General features: G+C 37.8%; 1 protein-coding gene across 1 annotated transcript in view; it reads right to left on the reverse strand.

Moving 5' to 3' along the window:
- The window catches only part of LOC126473497 (hemocytin), a 568,134-nt gene that overhangs the window by 373,606 nt on the left and 170,648 nt on the right, over positions 1 to 23,880 (reverse strand). Inside the window, exons 18-21 of the mRNA XM_050100583.1 lie at positions 22,356 to 22,444; positions 10,194 to 10,413; positions 9,903 to 10,073; positions 7,163 to 7,421 (exon numbers count right to left, since the gene is read on the reverse strand). Of these exons, the coding sequence (XP_049956540.1) occupies positions 7,163 to 7,421; positions 9,903 to 10,073; positions 10,194 to 10,413; positions 22,356 to 22,444 (739 nt within the window). The remainder of the gene's footprint in view (positions 1 to 7,162; positions 7,422 to 9,902; positions 10,074 to 10,193; positions 10,414 to 22,355; positions 22,445 to 23,880) is intronic.

Genomic DNA, 23,880 nt, shown 5'->3' on the forward strand with positions numbered 1-23,880 from the left:
ATCTGGGGAAGCTCAATTTGGAAAGATAATGTGCACAACCTAGTTGCAAAATAAAATGTACGAACACAACAATGTATCAATGCACTCAATGATCTGGTGCCATGCCAGTTGTGGACAGTTGAATGGTCTGTTTAAGATACAGGTAGTACTTTGCCGTGGAACCTAGCATTTTATAAGAAAGACACCATGCATATGTTTGTTTGTTAACTAAAGCTCTAAAGATAGTATAATGTGGAAAATTTTAAAGTGTCAAATTATGTGACGGATGTTTTGAACTGTAGTTGCATTTTGTATCACTAGAGGTCAGGCCTGCACTACATTCATTAACAATACTATGCTGACTTCAACAATAATTACGCAGTAGCCATCCCCAAATGTTTTGTGTAGTGTGTTGCCTGTTTTCTTTTCTTACTTTGAAATAAATGAAGCAACTAATCCTGGTCCATCACAGATTTCGATTACGGCTCACACCACCAGAAAAGATTGGCATTCCCTGTGACAATGTGTCAGTTCTACTGTAGGCTGCTGCCCAGCAAATTGGAGGCGGGTTTGTTTCCTCGCACTGCTTCTTCTCCTGCAATGGTCAAAATTCTTGGCTATTTACGCTAGTGGCCATCTGCAACAATAGCCTGCAGCACCTGCCTTCTGCACTATAGTGACTGGAAAACAAAATCTGAGATGCTTTTTCAATGGCACCAAAATTCTTCCCTAATGTTAAAATCGAGTGGCTCTATGCTCGGTTCTACTAGTATGCTAAGTGCCTTGTATGTTCTATCTGTAGCATTGTCAAGCATGGCTCGCAGATCTATGAATGCCAATGAATGTCAAAATTAGTAGTCTGCAGATTTTTTGATCTTCAAATTGAGTGGGAAAAGAGAAATAATGTCCAGAAACACCTTATACTGGAGACACATTAAACTTAACTGGCAGGAAAATGCTGCTGTTTTTCAACAGAACAATCATTTTTGATAGTTTAAATACAGCCAAACTAAGAAAATAAAGGCCAATTTCAGATGAAAAAGATGTAAAAGTTTTTGAAAAAGCAAACATTCTGGTCAAGAAGTTCCCAATCAGCACTTTTTTTTACAGTCAATTTCAAAGAACTAATAATTTGTTTGTCTTCACTCATGTAGTGTGATAACCATTTAAATTTGGGAATCTAATCATTTACAGAGAAAGTAGATGTGAATTTTGCCAAAAACAGATGGTACATTTTCTGGTCCATAGTAACTGGATAGATTAAAAACAAAAAAATCTACTGACCAAGTGGTGGTAGGTTGCTAACTTTCAGAGTCAGTGGCAACTCATCTTGGCAGAAGGGTTGAAGGCAAGGAAAAGGGAGAAGGAAAATGACTGCTGAGGTTTAGGAAAAGGGGTAGAGTTTGGGAAAGTCATCCAGGACCCCGGTTCAGGGAAGACCTACCAGACAGGATGAGAAGGAAAAACTAATTGTAGGACTACAGTTTGAAAAGGTGGAAGATACGGTAATATGCACGACAGAGATTACTGTTAAAACATTGTGCACTTAGTAATAAGAGCAAACAGTTAAGTGCATTGTATGTGATAAAGGTGACAGGGGGTGGCGAAAAACAGACAGGTTAGTAAACGAAAGATGTAGAAAAATAAAAGGGTGTGAAGAAAGGAATAGTTACTATGAAGAAGTACTGAGACCAAAGAAATTAACGCAAATTAAGGCCAGATGAGTTGCAAGAACCAAGAACATGTTGTAGTGCCAGTTCCAACCTGTGGAGTTCTGAGAAACTGGTGCGTGGAGTAAGAATTTGGATGGCATATGTGGTGAACCATGCACCAAGGTCATGACTGTCTTGTTGTAAAGCATGCTCCCTAACACGATATTGTGTGTTGCCCGTATACAACCTCTACCACCACCCACTCAGCGGTGGCAGTGTTTACACAACAGTTGGTATACGACATGTGTCATTCCACAGGTGGCTCTCCCTTTGTTAGTATATGTTTTGTCAGTTACAGGGCTCGTATAAATGCTAGTAGAAGGGTGCATAGGGCAGGTCTTGCAGCAGGGATGATCACAGGGGTAGGAGCCATAGAATAGGGAGATGGGTGCAGAAGGAGCTGAAAGGCATTACATATCATTCAAAGACTTACTTAATCAAAATTTTGGAACATGTATTATGCTAACAAGAAATACAAACTCATTTTGTGCTAGAATAAATTTCATAAGGAATATCTGATTGGACATGCATTATGATGCTAAACCATTCCCACAAACTCCTGAGATATTTAGAGGACATGGGGTAGTAATCATTTCAGTAGGAACCTATGTCTGCAGATGTGTGATTTCCATATTACAGGGAAGAAACTTGAGATCTACATTCCCATATATGTTTGATGAAACATCAAAGTAATTTTGTGTGACTCTGATAGTATATTTGAGAAATAACTAATTAATGCAGTTCCAGTGCACACTTGTGTGATACACCCTAGAATATTGTTCAAGTGTGCAGCACTTGTACAAAATAGGACCAACATAGGATACTGAACATCTACAAAGAAGGGTAGCACAAATGGTCACAGGATTTTTAACACATGAAAAGGCATCACAGGGATGCTGAAATATCTGGACTGGCAGATAATGCAGATGCTTGATGATAAACACAAACAATTCCACAAAAGCCTACTTACAAAGTTTCAAGAATCTGCTTTAAGTGAATCTATGAATATAGTACAGCCCCCTACTTGTCACTCCCATAGGGACCACAAAGACAAGATTAAACTAATTATAGAGCCATTTAAGGAATCAGTCTTCCCATGCGCAATACACAAATGAAAGGGGAATAAGCATTAATAACTGGTTCCACTGGGAGTGCCCTCTGCCATCCACTTCACTGTGGTCTGCAGGGTACAGATGCAGATTTAGTGCCAAAGTATAACCTAAAGTATCGCATTAATGCATTACATATACACTACATCTTCTCTTCAACTGATTTTCCATGTCGTGTTGTATTGCTACTAGAAAAGGTTACCATAGAGCACTGTTATCACTTAAGTTAGTTGATAGCAGATTTATTACCAAGGTTACAACAATATAACTACCAGTCTTTCATACAAGAAACATGGGGGAGTGGAACACACTGATTTACACATTTATCATGGTTGTGTATGCATAGGTTCCCATTCAAACTATTAACTGCCCAGTGGCCCCTAAACATTATAAGACTTTCTAAAGGTAGTGTAGGAACACCTAGTAGACACTTTCATGAGGTTAGCAGCTCCCAAAATAAATGTATTTTAGATTACTGTAATCCATGCCAAAAGACAAGAATTCCAAATAGTTTATATAAAACAAAAAAGGCTTCTGTATTTAGCTATAAACATCTCCTGCAAGCTATCAGCAGAAATGCAACAATAGAATTTGTCTAGAACCACAGTTTGAAAAATAACTAAAAACATTCCACATTACTTCACATGAGTTCCTACTATGCATATTATAAGGTCCATTTGCGTGAATATGTTATGACAGAGAGAGAAGTGGAAAACTGTAAACAGTACATGTGATGATTCTTCTTCCCTTTTTTTAAAGAAGAAAAAACATCTGCATGGAAACAAGTTTTTAGTTTTAAATATCCATTTAGGATGCCCAGTTAGAAATTGGATGAGAAGGAGAATTTTGTTTAACAACATCAAACAACAGATGTCAAAATGCATATTATCGCTAGCAAGGAGTCCACGATTCACACGACAATTCAAAATGAATATAATATTTATAAACATCTGTAATTACGTAATGCTTAGTTCTACATCGATGTGAATTAAAGACAATGTAAAAGCATGTTCTGTATTTTAACATGCTTTTAAGTGTTCTATATGACTCCCATTGGTCACAAGAACAACATCTAAGCAATAATTCATTTCATAACATATATTCTGGAGCATATTTGGAGTAATGGAAGTGAATGAATTAGAAATGTGTATTTTAAGGCATTGGAGGCAAACACACAAGGTCTTCAAGTAATCCCATAAAAGGAAATCCATGGGTGTCAGGTCTGGAGATATAGAGGGCCAAAAGCTGAACACTACATCATGTCCAGTATGACCAATCCAATGGTTATATGGAACTATAATACAAAAAGCAAACCTGTGCTGCTGAATATGACTAACTACACTTTTGTGGAATATGTTGGAGAATGGTATTAGTGTTCAGCAAAGGAAAATGGATTGGGAGGGCCATTCCACAACAGACGTCATTGGACATCTTCTTTGGCAGTATCTGTCAGTTCATCCAGTAAATGCAGAAGACTTTATATTCAGTGCAGCCACAGCCTGGACGTATAATTTTGAAGATAAAACCGTTTCAGCTGCAAGTAATTTATTCATAAGCTTGAGCAGTTTTGCAGCAGTTTAGCTGCATCAGGTGCAATTAAAACAAGTCATATTGTAATCAAAAAAGAAAATGGGATGACGCAGTGTTCTTAGTTAGCAGTTTGTCAGTATGATAGCTAATTTCAATTATAAAATATCATAAAACAATGTAGAACTCTACCATGGTATCAGGAGTACCAGTGACCTGGTGAGCTAACAGGACCCCATATACCGAAAAAGCGTTCAAAAACCGGCCATATATAATCATCTATGGTATTATGTAAAATTAAGCAGTGCCAGTCCCTCATTTACCACTGCAAGTGCATGCACTGGATGTGTGTCAACAGACAGCAAATGAAGATTTCTGTCTTGACACAATGCCTGTTAGTACAGATCCAGTGCATGTGCTCGCAGTGGTAAATGAGGGATTGCTGTTGCTTAATTTTACATAATGCCATAGATGATCATATTCAGCTGCTTTTTTAACACTTTTTCTAATATATGGGGGTCCTGTTAACTCACCAGGTACTGGTATCACATGAGCATATGACAGGAGCATTCTATACTCTACATGTCCACTACATAGTGAAAAATTACTGACAGTGAATGCTGGGTCATCCAATTCTCTTTTTTGATCAGAACATGACTTGATTTAATTGCACCTAATGATGCAGCTAAAATTCTGCAAAACCAGTCACACTTATAAATAAAGTAGTTACAGCTGAAGTGGTTTTATCTTCAAAACAATCCAGTAAATGGACATATTAATCACCACCAAGATCAACTGTGGTGGTCCAAAGTGGCAGCAAACTGTCAGCTTTGGAGCACCTGTATGCTACATAGTTGAAAATGAGACACTGATGAGTAGTCAAGCTTTAGCACAAAAACTCCCCAAGGATCACAATTAGCAGACAAAGAAACTGTAGACCACAACACTATTTGTACCACAAGTCCAGTTCTACCCACAGTTTCTGTAAGAATGGATGGAGGAATCCCATTTTTAAATGTACATTCCCTTCATATATGAATGAAAATCAGCCAGGAAAGGCACTTTAAAATAATGTTAAAAGGTATATTTAAGTTGGGAAGTATCTGCCTGCTAAGTGTACTTATGCCTTTCAGAAATGATAAAGAGTCAATGGAGGGCAATGTTTCTGGATGATCATGTGATCTGATAATGTCTCACCATATTTGCCAGCAGGAGAGATTTCTGGTGTTCCCACTTGATCTGCCATAAATATTCAGCATGATCTGTCATTTCAACACACTGCACCACCTCATTTTGCACCTGCTGACCAGTCACCAGAATGAACAATTCGAGCTAAGGTGGGTGGCAGCCCATCAGCACATCCCACACATTCATTAGATTTGACTCTGTTGCATTACTTCTTTTGAGTTCATACAAAGTGTCACATTCATGAGGCATATCTGAAGATGGAATAGACATGCTTCTGGAGTTTATGAAAGTGGTAGATGTCTGACTACCAAATGTTATTAGCAGTGTAAAACAGAACTTGTCTTATTGTTCACAAGGCATTTTGTGTCCTTATGCACAGTGAGAGAAATCCCAAATATCCTCACTTCATTGCTTTCCTGGTGACTCTAGCTCCCTAGAAATTTTTCCAAATTACAGTGAAAAGTAACATTTTTAGTTACAACTTCCTCATAATGTATGTGCATAGACTTTCCACAGGTGGAGTCGGTAGACATAAAATTTCTCCAGTCATGCCACATGACATAATTGTCACTGAATGGATAAAATTGACATTTTTGCCACAGTTGTCGTTGCCTTCCTCTGTGTCTACTAATGGAGCTATGTGGTTTTTTTTTATTTTTTTTTTATTTATTTTTTTTTATGACTTTCTTTTGATCTGGCTTCACAGTTGCTAAGAATTTTTTTGAATGATCCAACCATTCAAAAAATAATTGAGGAATCAGTCTTCTCCATTAGTTGGGCTAGATGAAGGTCATGGAAATTGTGGCAGAAATATTGATTTTATACAGTTAGTGACAGTTACTTACACTTCCAAACCCAAAACATTTTTATGTTACCTTTTTCATAATCCCATCTAATCATTAAGCTTCTATATGTTTTGCCACCTCTAAAGGAACACATCCACTGAATATGAAAATAAATCATTGAACTGTGAACTGATGTTTCAGTATAAGTTCCATCTATTTGCCAAAACAGCTGAGGAAATCAGAGATCCTGTTCTGGCATTAAAACAGTTTTTTTAATTAATTTTTATTTTTTTATTTTTTATTTTTTCATCTGAAAGCTGCTTGGCTGATTTTACAAATTAGAATAGAGTATGTAAGTATTTACAAGTGCAAAGATTTCCTTTCTCTTGTGAACAAGAATAACAGTTGGAAAGCTCACTGGTTGGTGCTGATATGTACCCATCCTTCCCCAGCTGTACACTTGGATTAGCTGTTTGTCTTAGTGGGTGACCGGTGGTTTGTTCTGAATCATCATTAAATAATTTTAATGGTTAACAGAAATCAGTTAAGTTTGGCTCACTAAGTAAGTGTCAGGTCACAAATCTCGAATGTAGTATGATTTATTAATGAGAAAAATGTTGACTTGTGCTATGGTTTAAAGTGCACATTAAATTATAGGTCCCCATATAACTGGCTGGGTAAATCAGTTCAAAGGTAACAAAGCCAAAGGTGTACAACCTCCCATAGGATCATACCTAATAACACATTATAGTGTTGAAACCAACTCTCAGATTGTGGGTAGTTTTACCTACAATTACAGTCATGAAATTGTTAAACATCAGAGTTAATGTTAACAAATACAACATTTAGCATTGGCACTTACCAGAATTCATAGCCACCTTGATCATTGATTCTGACTTCAGAACTACCAGCAAGAACCTCAGTGGAGCCACTGAGGCATGGACACTGTGCAATAGGAATGCAGGTACCACCCGGACCCAAAGACTCTCCTTCAGGACAGTTGCAGCCCTCAACACAGTCTCGTGGGCCACAATCAGCAAGTGACTGTGCCAAGTCAAAGCAGGATCGAACACAAGGATTACCACAAAATTTATACTGTTGGCCGAGGGGACATCGCACACCTGCAGATAGAAGTTGTCTGTTGAGTTGCTACAAGGTCAATATTATTTAGTAAGTAATAATGAGAAGAAGGAAATGAAAATATGTAAACATAAAATGTAACTCAAACCATTTCACAATATATGGTTTGTGTACTTTGAAACTCCACATGATATTAACTTATTTATGCATATCTCATATTGCATGCACCCCATCAATGACAATGTCCAGGCAAGTGGAATAAATGAGCATACATGTAACTCATATACATAATTATGCTAAACTGTTTCTGTAGACTCAGTCAACTGTAGGACACATTGAAGTGGGATTCACTGCAGTCTGATGCAATGTTGGCTTCTGATCACTGGAAGGTGATACAATGTTTTTCATTTCACCAGTCCACCCCACACCAGACAACAGCAAACAGCCAACACACACATGTCCACAACTATTACAGTTCTCCAACACTGAACCAACACTGTTGATAAAGCTGTTCTGATGGTTGTGTCATGCCAACAACATGATGGATGTCCCATGTTGTGGTCACATTGTGTAGTCCAGTACCCACTCATAGTGTACTTTATCCTATTCACTAGTTCCACATACACACATCATTATCATGGCAGTGTACCTTGTATGTGCTGCAATGTCACAGTACGACAAACCTGTTTCCCAGAGACTAATCATTCTTCCCCATTTGAACTCACTCACATGCTGGTATTGCACCTTGTGATGTTGATAGGGCATACATACCTGCACTTGCTTGCACTTTGTTTGACAGCTTTTCACTGACTGAGCATGGTGTACCACTGACCATCTGGACACAAAAATGAGGGCACTGCTGGGTGTACATATATGCCATCTCTCTGCAGTGTCAATCCACTGTTCTACACAGCTTCTGATTCTGGAGTGTTTCAGAACATTACTTCTGTGTGTTGCAACTTTTACAAGCATTAGTGTATGTGCCTCTATCCTAGCTCTCAGAACTAGTAGTTTCATCCTTGGGGAGTAGTGAGGGCTAGGTTGGGGAAAATTTAACAGTATGGCTGTCTGTAAGTTTAAAAGTGAAAGTGATACCTGTGAAACACATTCAGTCATAACCAGCTACTGTATTGATTGTATGATTGAGTTAGGAGGCATCATAGTGTATTTGTGTCAGCATCAAAAAATACATTTTTAAGAACGGTTGTTAACAACTGAGTAGGTCATCCTTGCACATCAAAAAAGGAGATGTAAACTCTGTGAAAAACTTTGTGGAATATAGCTTTTGATTTCTTGAGATTTGGACTTTTATTCCTGCAGTGAAATCTTTTAATGTTTGATACAGCATCTGTGAATTGAGAATTTTCTCTGTTTTTGTTCATGTAGCCACTTTTCCTCTTTTTATAAGGTATAGTCTGTGGCCCTCAAAATATATTCTCTCAAATTCTTTGTATTTTAAGAGATGTTCTGGTATGTGTAAAAGTTCTGCAGGTACAGTAGCCGACGCTCTGATTGACAGCTAAAAACGACTTCCTTTTATGTAAGTGGTGTTAAGCCTTAGCGCTTTGTTTTCCTGTTATTTGTCTCAAATTTGACTCTAGTCATTCAATAGTTCTGTCTTCCAGAAATACTTAGGCCAAAAATGCATGAAGAAAACGAGAACCAATGGGATTGGATGGACAGTGAACTAGTTACTGTGAATGATTTCTGCAAGAAGCATCTCGACAAAAGCATTTTAATGCAGAACAAGCCAGGTACACTTTAGCCATGTTAGGAATGATGGCATCCATTATTCCATGCACAATAGTTCCACCTCCTCCAGCAGTTCATCAACATACAACATTATCTTCATTGTAGTGTAAGGAGTTTTCTGACTGATGTGCCTCTTGTCTTCCTCAACTTTGTAATTAAAAACTGCATCGTTAAGTTACCATTGTGCAACCTCCTTTAAAAACGTTCTTAAATCACAAATTACATAAGAATGTATAGTTTTATTGTAGATGGCTCTATTAAGACAAATGCTATGTGGGTAAGCATTGGATCTGTAGGTGTTGAATCCTGAGTCAGAGCCCAAGAAGTAATTTAGTTCCCTAACTTGAAAGGATATCTCATTCACACTCTTTAGCAACTTTCATGTGAAGAAAATGAGTATTTTGCATAGATACTATTGTTTGATATCCATTACTGTGTTTGTTATATTTAGAGGGTTGTGTTCTGTTTGTGTAGTTTATGATGATCAGATTGCGTGGAACTTACCACCGATGCTCAAAATTTCTGGTATTTCTTCAAACATCAATATCTATGAAAAATACTATAAAAATAATGTAAGTAGATCACAACTGTCATGTCAGAACTTGTCAGGGGACATTTTGGAGATGGTTCATCCTAGAACCATAATAACAGGGAGGAAAGACTAGGATTTGCTGTCAGGAAATTCATTATTATTATTATGAAAGATATTATCAAAAAAATAAAGTCAGAAACAAAGATGATGTAAGGGAAATTAATGGATATTAGCTTACCACACTCTCTAACAGAATGTCTCCAATCAATAGGTACATGGTTGCGGCTACATTCTTTGGCGTATGCCGCAAGTATGGGGCACAGACATTGGTTCACATCAAGCTGACATGAACAGACATCATACAGGCAGTCTTCATAGAATGGCTGGGGATCCACTGTGTAATGGCAGTCTGAAAAACAACAATCAGCTCTAGAACTCTAGTTAACAGTGTGAAACAAGAGAAAAATTAACTGGCACAGGTTTCAGATGTTACTATTTATAACAAAATCATAAATTAAAGAAGTATTACCAGCAAAAATTGTTCCATGCAACTTGCTACAAAGGCGAATGGCTGCTTCTTTGTTCTGAATATTAGTGTCACAGGGATGAGATGATGTTTTCTCAGGTTCATCCACGCACTCTCCTTGAGTCTTCCATTTATTGGCAAATGCTGCAACTGTCTGCTCTGTGTCTCCCTCAGGTGTCAGGAAGTCATCTTTCTGGTTTGAGTTGAAGGTACCACACAATCCCTATTGAAAATACTAAAAGATATAAAATCAGCCTTCAATAATGATGTTTAATTTGGTAAAAAAAGTCTTTCAAACCAAAACTGCAGTCCAGCAATTATAGGAAAGAACACCTACTTATACAAACTCATGGTATAAACAAAAATTTGAAATTGTTTGCAGTGGTTTGTCTTACAAATTTCCAACATCTTATAATGTCATTGATTTCTTTCATATCCTGAACTGAATGATTATCAGAATACCCACCAGAACACATAGAGATCACACTAATATTGTCAGCAATGACAGAGTGGCAAATGCCACAGCCACAGCGGGTGCTAAGAGAGTCACAGGGAGCACTGCTAGCAAGAGCACCCTCCAGGAAGTGATAACATAGGTGAACCTCATGAGATGCAGTTGCTCTCAAGCACTTCTATGTGTGCACTTTGTGTTGGCTACTGAATCTTGTCTGTGCATATGTACACTGGACTAGCTTACATTAATGGACCTTCAGTTAGCACAGGATGCATTGGCAATTCTTGGTTCTGCATTACAGACTCGCACACAGATGTTCCTTGTGGACTTGTTTCAATCAAGCTTAGGATGACTTTGCTTGTGAGAGCCAAGATTATTTTACTGATTTATTGATTGTGTTTAAATGAGTGCATTTTGTATTTTTCAATAGGCAATCAAAAAAAAGTTTCAGTTTTTATTTGTCTTTGTCTCTATGGGAGATCCATGTGAGTAGAACCTAAATTTGTAACATCAATCAGAGGACTTCATTGTACTTATTAATTTACTTCTCTGAGTCCAGAAAAAAAAATAATTAGAAGAGTCACAAGTAACAATATTAGAGAAGGAAAGTTGCTACTCACCACTTAGCAGAGATGCTGAGACGCGATAGGCATAACAAAGAGATTCACACAATTATAGCCAATTATAGCTTTTGACCATTAAAGCCTTTGTCAGCAGTAGACAGACATACACACACAGGCACACACACACTCATGTAAACGCAACTTGCACACACGTCTGCAGCCTCAGACAACTGAACTGTGATTTCATTCATCTGACACTGCAGACGTGTGTGCAAGATGTGTTTGTGTAAGTGTGTGTGTGTGTGTGTGTGTGTGTGTGTGTGTGTGTGTGTGTGTGTGTGTGTGTGTGTGCGTGTGTGTGTGTGTGTGTGTTTCTATTGCTGACAAAGGCCTTAATGGCCAAAAGCTATCACTGTGTGAATCTTTTACTCTAATATTGTTGCATTACATCCTGGATTTTCCATTGTTTGAAGAATCACAAGTATTATTCAGGTCACATAAAATCAAATAAAACACCGTAAAGCAAAATTTTGCAGGTTAAAAGAAAAAATCTGCGAGAAGTGCTCGGAACAAACAAGCCCAATGGAGATGGTGTTTCCACTGGAAGATACTTTGACCAACATTAAATGAATGAAAGCTAAAAAAAATGAGTGTCGTGTGGAAACTATCCCAAAAACGTACATGAGATGTCAAAAGACCCTGAAGTATAAGCCCTTGTTGCAGAACAGAAGGAGGTGGAAACTGGTTAAGACATGGGGCTTGTGAAAAATTCAGAGCTTTTGAAAATACAAAGATACCACTCGTGTTGTGTGATCTGAGTAAAGCAGTTGACTGAATTCCCTGTTATGTCTTACAAACGAAACTGGAATTTAACAGTGAAGAGAAACACAAATTAGATATACCCAGTAATACCATACTCAGTTCTTTACAGAATAAAATTCTCACATATAAAACAGCTTCAAACATTTCATTACTCTAGAAATAAGTTAAAACTGAAGTGTTACAGCATATCTGGGTGATCTGCACTCAGTTTTAAGAAAAGCTAGAGTGTCGTGCACCTCAGTGTTTATGTCATTGTATCTCCTGAACTGCATGTCACACAGTTATATAATTTTGCAGGAACTTTCAGTAGTATATGTGGATACTGTCTGAAAAATGTGGTGTGAATAGAATTAGTAGCAAATGCATAATAAATTAAAACACCATGCTTGTTGTTGAAGGTTCACTACACAAGAGCAAAAATGTAGCAAGCAATAAACTGTTTCTTTTCATTACTCTGTGTGTGAGTGTGTGTGTGTGTGTGTGTGTGTGTGAGTGTGTGTGTGTGTGTGTGTGTGTGTGTGTAGGTGGGTGGGTGGGTGGGTGGGGGGAGTGTCAGAAAGGAAAACATTTAAGAAAGTTTGAAATCATGTATTAAGTTTGTTTGTAGTAGTTAAGTGCTCTCATTCTCAAATACGGGATGAATATAGTCGTGGTAATATGCACACTGTCAGTTACACTGCCTCAAGAAATAACATTAATAATTGACTTATTGTGTTAAGACTCAAATATTAGATTATGCCATTTAATGAGTGGATAACAACAACATTTTAAATTTTTAGATTCAGCCAATAATTATATGAGATACTGAAAGTCAAATCCTTGTTCCCCCTGAAACTATTAGATAGGCACCCTGGAACTGGGTCTCAGTGTTTTTAGCAGTTTAGTAATACAAATGTCTTCCTATTTGAATAATAAAAGACAATTTGTCCTAGTCAGAAACAGACATTCTACCTCAGAAGAAATTATTACTCATGCTTAACTGCAATCTCCTCAGGCCCTTCTTTTTCATTGTGGCTATCAATGATCAGCCCTGTTGTGTAATTAGAGTCAATCATTAATTGTTGCTGACAGTGAAACCTTGCTTACTTCACACTACAATGCCTTAGCTCTTTATAAGATAATGCATTGAATTGTTTTTCGGCTAGTCAACTCCTTTGCAATTGATACGAAATTCAAACGGCTTGTCTAATGTTTCTCTAAGAATAAAGCAATTGGATGTTTCAATTTTCTAGGAGCTTATATACATTCAGAACTTAATTAAGAAGAATCTACAAAAAGACCTCATGGGTCTCCTATCTCACGTGGAAAAAATACAACAACAAAAAAGTGAGGGAGAAAGAGAAAGAGAGAGAGAGAGAGAGAGAGAGAGAGAGAGAGAGAGAGAGAGATTGTTCTTATATTAAGTACGGATGGTACTATTGAACATTTATTCCCTTTTTTCAATTACAGGAGTACCATAAAATTGTGCATCTCTATATTTATGTCTTTGTCCTCTGTTTAAAACTAGAGCAAATTCTGATATTTTGAGACAGAGGCTATCAGAAACTGTAAATTTAAAGACAGTGACAGGCCTTAGAATGTTTTGTCAATGCCACTGAAAAAAATGGAAAACAAATCTGTTGAAATCGGACAACTCATTTTACCATGCATAGTTTTTAAAACTGTAGCTGTATTTATTGAATTGTCTATACTACTGTTATGTATCTATGAAGAAGCCAACTATATATAAGTTTCTAGAAACGACCACTAGTGGTGCTACTGAGATCTCACATGACTATAGTTTTTCAACTTGTCATTCATCATTGTTTAAACAATGGTAGTTCTGAAAATGGTTTGGTGGTTTGTTAACAGTGACTGTTTCAAGAAAAAGTGTGGTGAAAAAATGGAAATTTTACATGAAGGTTTTCACTGAATGATTTTTTACAATTTTCGTAAAGGCATAACTCAATATCAATGTTTCAAATTGCATTGTTTAACTTCTGGCAATCAATCACCTTCAGAAAATGGTAATCAATCACATTCAGAAAATACTGTTTACAGTTCATCTGCAGTAGTCCAACATAGTCAACTGAAATCAATTGTTGTTCCAAAAAACTTGCACAAAATCATATAAGACACGTCCCATGTAACTTGACATGAGATAAAGGCATCCTAGGCATATCAACAGTCCCAAATTCAATTTTGCAAGGACAGTTATCCATGAAAGAGATCTTCACCCACACTACACAGTTTGACAGAAGCTCAAAAACAGGCTAGTGTCAATTGGTGTATGTAGATGCTCAGAGATGAAACTTGGACATATAAATACAAGCCAAAAACTGAGCAGCTGATGTTTCAAAATTGAACCAAAACTAACAAAACTGACTTGTTTTTGAAGCACTTCCACAAAAATGACTGTTTATTTCTTTGGTTGCATTGAGAATGTGTCAGACATTGTTTTAGAGAATGAAGAACAGTTATTGCTAAATACTATACAACAATTTATTTATAACAAGTCATTGATGAAACTAGGAAAAACAAACAAAAATGTTGCACTCTTCTACATTGTGTCATACAAAATGTTAAGAAATTGATTATCTGACAGGGAAAATACATTGAATTAATGTCTCACTGCCTGTATTCATGTGATTTATCACCTGACAATTTCTTTTTTGGTCCCTTATGTCAGACAGAAATGGGTAGTCTATTGCTTTGTCAAGCTTAATACATTTTACACTAAGCCACAGAAATTAGTAGAGTTCTGACATAATTATTCAGCATCAAATCCACATTAACATAACATGAGACTGTGCCACGTAGCACCATTGTAGAGCGAATACTTTGGTAACAGCGTAACATTTCTTACTCTTCCCAGTGTGCCCAGCCACATTCAGAGTGATACGCTTTCCTCACTTTCATTGAGCAGATGAAAATGACTATCCAATTTGGAATAGATACTTAATGTTTTCAGTAGAACAAGTTTCATGTTGTTAACAAACACTTGGCTAACCACTCCTCTAGATTGTATGTTGTGAATGCTTATCACTTGCTGATGTTCATTCACATGAATGCTGTTAGTGTTAGGTCAATGTCCACAATCAACGACAACTATGCCACACATCTCTACAATACAGTTGCAACTTTGACTGAGCAGGCTTGCAGTTCAGTGAAAGGCTGCTCCACCTAATATGGTATGTGAAGTGCACTCACATTCACACCAGAAAGCATGTTGCATTTTACATAATTCAAAAACATGTGAACAGAGGTCAGACTTTTAGTGATGTTAAGAAAATTTCAGAGGAAGTCATTTCCATTGACTTTAATATTGTATTCTGTTATCATTTTGTGGTGCTCTAACCACTGGCAAAGAGAACCGCGGTGCAGCGAGAGGCGTATTGATAAACTAATTTCATTTCATGATAAGCAAACCATCAATCAAGGAGCTACAGCCATCATAATATGTGTGTACTGAATGTGAATGAACATTATCTGTGGTACATTGTGCCACTGATTAAAGATAATCAGGGATGTGCAAGCATACAGTGTAAGTATTTGTTTCTCTATTTTATGCAAGAGTTTTCAGAACATAGCAACATTATTTCTGAAGTTTCATTGTTTTTATTCCCAGCAGTATTGAACTGCCTAACTGCATTAACACAAAGGTTTCAGAATGACAGGACAGTGCTGTTCTGCCATTCAGTGTTCACTGACCAGAAGTTTCCAATTGGGGAACTATTACCTCGAGGTTAGTCATTTGACAGCAGTTTCCACTAAGTTTGTTACAAAGTAATTAAAGCTTGGATATTGACATGAGAGGTACAAAAAATGTTAAAGACATTACAATTCCTTATAATGTTATTATAATATTACAAAATAAAACAATCAAAAATCAGTGACGAAATAATGTCATTATAACATTACTTTTCACTGCACAAATGTGTTCTTGGCTAGTTATGAAGTTTGTTTCATGAGCACACTTCATGCCTGTAGTGATAGTCTACTAGCATTTTTTTAGTGTTATTATTTCACAACCTTTCACAATGCCAAAAAGGAGGCACTTGTCTGATTCAGAAATAGAATGGCATCTTTTAGAAAGTGATGACAACTTCGGTGACAACTTAAAGATTTGGGAAGACCAGGGTGGTGAGCAAAATGAAAGTGCTGTTCATTCAAAATCATCTGACAACAGTAAAACATTGGAAGAGATGCCACATTATGCTATCATGTTTATTAGTTCAGCTTGCCACCACTTTTTAAACAGTGGTAAGGATGGTATAAATGTGCCAATACTACTGTTGCCAGTTGTTAATTTTATAAATTGTGTCAAACAGGCTGTTTTTAGACTACTTCCAGACATTGCTCAGGAGGCTGGAAGAGAAGTATGCCATATGTTCACACGAGAACAGTCATACAAGAGTAATATTACAGCAGCAGAGAGGTCTACTTTGTATTCACTCAGGTTGGATCCTGATACTGTTATCTAATCAGTGATTAAGAGCAATTCTACAGTTATGCTGGATAAGTATAATTATATCCTGGGTGTACAGTTGAGTTGTTGTTTCCATTTTTTGCACACTATTTTGATAACTGGCCCCTGACATATCACAGATGCTGTTCTTTCTAAGTAATCCAGTTACACAGACTGAGCTGCGGGCAGGTTGTGGCATCTTTTCCAACGTTTTACTCTTGTCAGATGTTGCATTGTCCCTCCTGTATTACACTGCCTTCCAAGGACTCATAAGGAAGGAATTTCTCTGAGATATGCTGTCAGTAACATAGGTTCTCTGACATACAGTCTGGCAAACTATCTTGCTATTCTATTGATCCCATTAGTAGATCAGTATGTACACCACATTAGCAATTCAGCACATTTCATATGGCAATCAGAGTGACTATACTGGATTGACTCTGATATTTTACTAGGTTTCTCTTCATTAAATTTAACTGAAGTTTGGTTTGGCATTCAATAACTAAACAAATGCAACATGTTTTGATTTCAGTTTAGTTTTATTGAATGACCAGTTTGTGTGGGTTCTTTAAATTACCTACACATATAAATAAATACTCGCACCATCCCCATGCTGCAAAGATATTGTAGGGAGATTTGATCATCTCAGTAAGCTAACAGAAAATTCAAGGTTAAAATGAAATTATTTTATGTACCTCATTTTTTTTCACCGATCTCAGGGTCTGTTGGTCTTTTTGAGCTGGTGCGAGAAAGATGTATGCAGTTGTGTTCCCTCAGTATGATTAAGTGAAAGTTATAGTATGCAGAAGTTGCCAGTTTTCATTCTACTATCGAGCTACATCCTAACTTCCGTCTTCCGATGTGACAAGATCTTGTATTTTTAATTGGACATTTTTGGAGATGCAACACATCATCATCATCATCTTGGACAGTTTCCAGCCACTGGCTGGGTCTGTCGGGAACACAAGCCTCTCCATCGTGTTCTGTCTTTCCACCATTCCCCCTCTTCCACCTTCGTCCAGTTCTCTCCTCTTCTCATCACACATTCCTTCACTCCCTTCACCCATCTATCTCTTGGTCTTCCTCTGGGCCTCTTCCCCTCCAGTTGCAGATCAAACATCCTCTTTGGAATTCTTCCCTCATCCATTCTCTTCATGTGTCCATACCACTGCAGTCTTGATTTTTCTATCCTGTCCTGTACTGGTTCCTCCTTTAGTCTTTCCCTCACATACACATTTCGCAATCTGTCTCGTCTTGTTACACTCAACCTGCTCCTCTGGAACTTCATTTCACTAGCCTGTATTCTACTTTTGTCGCTTTTGTGCATTACCCATGTCTCACTTCCGTATGCCAATATGGGGACAAAGTAGGTTCGGTATATAATTCCCTTGGATTTCTGTGGCACCTCCTTGCTCCAAATAAGCCCCCTAATGCATTTGTAGAACTGCCCTGCTTTTCTGCACCTTTCATTTATTTCCATTGTGTTTCCCCCCTTACTTTCAATCATGCTTCCCAGGTACTTGAAGTTATCTACCACTTGTAGTTTTTCCCCTCCACAAGTTATATCCACAGTTGGCCTATTCTTCTTCCTTGTTGTGACAATTATTTCACTTTTCCTTGCAGAGAAATGCATTCCATATTGTGCTGCCGTTGCCTCCCATACATCTAACTGCTCTTCCACCTCCTTCTCGCAATTTCCCCATAACATCAGGTCATCGGCAAAAAGCACTGCTTTCATTTTATGATCTCCAATTGCATCTGATACTTGCTGTAGGATTTCATCCATAACAATAATAAACAATAAAGGCGAAAGTGCACTTCCCTGTCGCAGCCCATTTTCCAGCTTGAACCATGCAGTACGTTCCCTCCCCACTTTCACACAACTCTCACTTCCCTCATACATTTTTCTGACTTTTCGTGTTCTCTTCATCTATCCCTTTTGTGTTCAGCACATCCCAGAGCTTGTCCCTACAGATACTGTCATACGCCTTCTCAATATCTAAAAAGGCCATGATTAAGTCCTTCCCGTACTCATAGTGCCTTTCCTGCAATTGCCTTACCGCAAATATGAGGTCCGTTGTTGATCTTCCCGGTCTGAAACCATACTGCTCCTCTTGCAGTCTACTTTCAATACTGCTTCTTATTCTCTTCTCCAGGATCTTTTCATAGATTTTTCCACAGTGGCATAGCAGGGTGATTCCTCTGTAGTTCTCACATCTCCTTTTATCTCCTTTCTTGAAGATCGGGACTATAATTCCTTTCTTCCAATCCTCAGGAATTCTGTTCTCCTTCCACACCACCCTCAGCACTCTGTATAGCCACTGGGATCCTACTTCTCCTGCTGCTCGTATCATATCCACTGTTACTTCGTCCCAACCTGGTGCCTTGCCCCCTTTCATCCTCTTTATGGCTTCTTCCATTTCATTCCAAGTTAGATCATCAATTTCCCCACTATTATAATCGTATGCTGCCTTAGACTCTCCAACGCTGTTAGTTACCCGCTTGGCGGCATTCAACAGATCTTCAAAGTACTCCTTCCAAATCTTTTTGAGCTCATGCATTTCCTCCACAACTCTTCCATTATTATCCATGATCCTCAGGCACTCGCTTCTGTCGTTCCTCTTATTTCTTACCATGGTGTAAAGTACTTTTTTGTTCCCTTCACTGTCCTCTTCTAACATTCTTGTCCATTTTTCCATCCACTTCTTCTTCTCCGCCCTTACTATGGTCTGTGCCACTTTCTTTCATGCAACACAAAGAGAGAATAACTACCACAGCTGCCACAATGTTCTTACACACACATATCTACGCCTGCAGATGTTTCTGTGCGGACAATATTTGGTGCGGTTAAACAATAACTGTACACTTCAATCCAATTCATCTGAATACTTGCTTTATTACGGAGATGGAAAAGGATGATTGCCTTCCCTTTCTTAATTTGTTAGTCAGGAGGAACAATGACAGGATGATTGTACAATGGCATGAGTTGTTTATAGGAAGCCAGTTCAATCTGAGTTGTATCTTCAGTCTAATGGTTGTCACCACACTGTTCAGCATCAGAGGGTACATTGTGCCTTTGTTCATAGAGCCTTTGTTCATAGAGCCCATTATTACCTCAGATGAGTTAGCCCATATTGAAGTTACCTTTCACCAACTTACCAATTGTGGATCAAATGAGTGACAGGAATAGTGATTTGGCATCTAATTCTACAACTTCCTTGCCTTATGCAGGTTGTATTCCCAATAGGAATGGTTGTATTTTGAAGAAACAAAGTTTTTTGTCAATAATATAAGATTAGGTCCCATTTTCAGGACTGTAAACAATGATCAAGGTTTGCACAAGGCAGAGGTCTAACATATCCCATGAAGCATCTGATCTCGTGCCCCACTGCAGATTGTTAACAAAGATACAAGCATATCAAGTAGATACCCAGATATGCCTCAGAGACTTCTTAAGTAACAGAACCCAGTATATTGTGCGCAATGGTGAGTGATCATCAGAGACAAAGGTATCATCAGGAATGCCTGAGCGAAGTGTGATAGGATGCTGTTATCTTCTATATACATCAATGATATCATTATAACAGAAGGAAACATTCCACGTGGGAAAAATTATATATAAAAACAAAGATGAGGTGACTTACCGAACGAAAGCGCTGGCAGGTCGATAGACACACAAACAAACACAAACATACACACAAAATTCAAGCTTTCGCAACAAACTGTTGCCTCATCAGGAAAGAGGGAAGGAGAGGGGAAGACGAAAGGAAGTGGGTTTTAAGGGAGAGGGTAAGGAGTCATTCCAATCCCGGGAGCGGAAAGACTTACCTTAGGGGGAAAAAAGGACAGGTATACACTCGCACACACGCACATATCCATCCACACATACAGACACAAGCAGACATATTTCTGCTTGTGTCTGTATGTGTGGATGGATATGTGCGTGTGTGCGAGTGTATACCTGTCCTTTTTTCCCCCTAAGGTAAGTCTTTCCGCTCCCGGGATTGGAATGACTCCTTACCCTCTCCCTTAAAACCCACTTCCTTTCGTCTTCCCCTCTCCTTCCCTCTTTCCTGATGAGGCAACAGTTTGTTGCGAAAGCTTGAATTTTGTGTGTATGTTTGTGTTTGTTTGTGTGTCTATCGACCTGCCAGCGCTTTCGTTCGGTAAGTCACCTCATCTTTGTTTTTATATACATCAATGATATGATGGACAAGGTGAGTAATAATCTGTGGCTGTTTGCTGATGATGCTGTGGTGTGCAGGAAGGTGTCAACTATTGAGTAACTTTAGGAGGATACAAGGTGACTTAGACAAAATTCCTAGTTGGTGTGATGAACAACAGGCAGCTCTAAATGTAGAAAAATGTAGGTTAATGCAAATGAGTAGGAAGAAAACTCCTGTAATGTTCAAGTACAGCATTAGTAATATGCTGCTTGACACAGTCACATCAGTTAAATACTTAGGTGTAATGTTGCAAAGTTATATGAAATGGAGGGAACATGTAAGGATTGTAGTAGGAAAGCTGCATGGTTGACTTCGGTTAACTGAGGAAATTTTAAGAAAGTGTGGTTCACCTGTAAAGGAGTCCACACATAGAACACTGGTGTGACCCATTCTTGCATGCTGCTTGACTGTATGGGATCCACACTGGGTCAGATGAAAGGAAGAATATAGACACTCTTCCTTCCTTTGCTCTATTTGCGAGTGGAACAGGAAAGGAAACGACTAGTAGTGGTATAAGGTACCCTCCACCATGCACCATATGGTGGCTTGAAGAGTATGTGTGCACATGTAGAAGTTGTGGCACAATGTAAACTGGTCAGAAAATCAAGACCGTGGAGGAATGCTGTACAGACTATAAGCATCATACACAGTTGTAACAGCCAAGCAAATCTGTGATGCCAACAACACAATGGACTACAGCATCACAGAAAGTCTGGCATGTACTTCGAATTATTTTGATAGAGTAATTAGGGAAGCTATCGAGATTAAATTTGCAAAAGACCTGATAAATAGAGATGGATGATTTTTCTTAAATTCTACCTGAGATCCTACGCTTTCCATGGTCAAACCACAAAGGGTATGGGTGATAGTGAACTAGAGGTTTAGGGTGTGTATTGTCTTTCTGCATATGCCAACTTTTGTTTCCTGGTTGACGTAATTCCATCCAGCAAGGAGTTAAGTTGCCATGCACAGTGATCTTTTATTTCACTTGTGCCTTCAAAATGTCAAGGTGTCCATCTGTCAAAATATTAGTGTTTGGTCCTTAGACATTGCCTAGTTGCATACCCCATAAGTTATCTGAACATTCAATATGTTACATGCTGGGAGAAGCTCAAGTATTACAACATTAGAGTAACAGCCATGTGCACAGATGCATTTAAGTGTTCATTCTTCCCGTGCTCCACACTCAAATAGAACAGGAAGCAACCACAATACATGGTTCAATGTGAAGTACCCTTTTCAAGACCTTTCTCAGTTGTTTGCAGAGTATGGAGGCAATTGTAGATGTGGATGTAGAAGTAGAAGTATGCATTAGAAGAGACCTTTTTGAAACAGGTGTCTTACTAGTGTGTACAAGACAAGGTTCCTTTGTGTGCAGCAGCAATTTGCAAATATTTCATACAGAAAAAGATATGTGTCAGTAATGTTTTTCCAAATTTTTTTACTGCATATCAATTAAAAACTACTGAATCAACGAATGAATAAAAAATTATTACACCAGTGAAATCATTGCTAATTATGTGTCCAGTGCACACTTCACAATCAGAAGCAACTTTGGTCTTATGTATATGCTATTACAAAGATCCCATACCAGAAAATTATATTTATAGAAAGTATTTCAGATAGCAGTTCCTAATAGGCAACAATGCTTACCTTTGTTTTTCCACGAAGACTGGGGGGTGCATCTACGTAGACTCGTGTAGCTCCATCCCAAAAGACTTTCAAGCCATTTGGAAGCTTCACTATGATATGAAGAACACATTTATTACACAATCTTTCATGATTAGACTAAAGCACAAATAAATTAGCTAGTACACAATAAACAGAACTAATTACCTAAATATAGAATCACAAGATGTGAACAAGGCAGCAGTGCTCTTAATCTCTCTCCCCACACCCTCACATTGAATTATGTTGTAGCATGCACTTTACTAACACAAAAACAATGACATGTAGGTGTGTGTGTGTGTGTGTGTGTGTGTGTGTGTGTGTGAGAGAGAGAGAGAGAGAGAGAGAGAGAGAGAGAGAGAGAGAGAGAGAAAATTAAGTATTGGTTAATAACAGAGAAGCTACTAGTAATCAATCATTCAAGTTTCAGAAAAGAATGCCAGTGACACAAGAAGTCTGATGACATAAATATTAATTAACAATGTAATATCAAAGCTTCAGTACTAAGGATACAAACAAATTAAGTTCAGTAAGTGCAAATAATAAAGTGAGTGAACACATGAGAAGTTTTGAAAAAGAAAAGAAATAAATAAAGACTGAAGAATAAGAAAAAAGATTATACAGTAAGCTGGAAAATTTAATAGTGGAAAATGAAAGAATTTGGAAAATACTGGGGAGGGGGGCGGGGTTGCAAGAAAAAAGGACAGCTTAAGGTAAGAGATGAACAAAAAAGAAAAGTGAAAGCAGCCATGAAAGATATGTGATGAGTGGAATAGCATGAAATATGGTACAAGAACATCAAGTATGGGAGATAGTCAGACTATTCTTGGTGATACAACAACATGCACTGCCAAAAAAGTACCTATTCAATAAAAGTCAGCAAGCTGACATTGAAAGGAAGTGTCCAATGGGAAGAATAACACTGTCAGTGTCATTTTCATTTAACTTACATCACCAAATGATACAGAGGAGCACATGCTGCTTCTCTATGCACACTATATGGAATGAGAAAGACGTATCATATAAAACTTCAAAACACAAAATTAACAGCCTCAAGGGAAGCTAGCAGATTGAGAACTTAAAAGAATATCTTATCTCATGGTAGCATGTTTGCACCATGTTCTTCACTATTTATGATAATATCCATCCAAACAAAACAAAACAAAACAAAACAAAACCAAATGCTTCAATTTTTCAAATGATACAGCAGTCCTTGCATAAGTCTAAAGCTTCAAAAGGATAAGAAAAGAACTACAAAAGACCGCCCCCCCCTCCCAATAAAAAAGCCTACACTAAAATGTAGTGAAGATAAAAGTCAGAAAATCGTCAAGAAGATGCAACCCATTAGTTAAATGTGACACAGTGAGACAAATCACTACATCACTGCTAAACATCCAAATAATTAAAACTGGCAATGGACTACGCTTTTATGCAAAAATGAAGCAAACTCCATGAAAATGTAATAATGTATTAAGTTACAACACATGTTAACTATCAAGTTTTTTATATG

Source organism: Schistocerca serialis, chromosome 4 (assembly GCF_023864345.2).
Source record: "Schistocerca serialis cubense isolate TAMUIC-IGC-003099 chromosome 4, iqSchSeri2.2, whole genome shotgun sequence".
Taxonomy (NCBI): Eukaryota; Metazoa; Arthropoda; class Insecta; order Orthoptera; family Acrididae; genus Schistocerca; species Schistocerca serialis.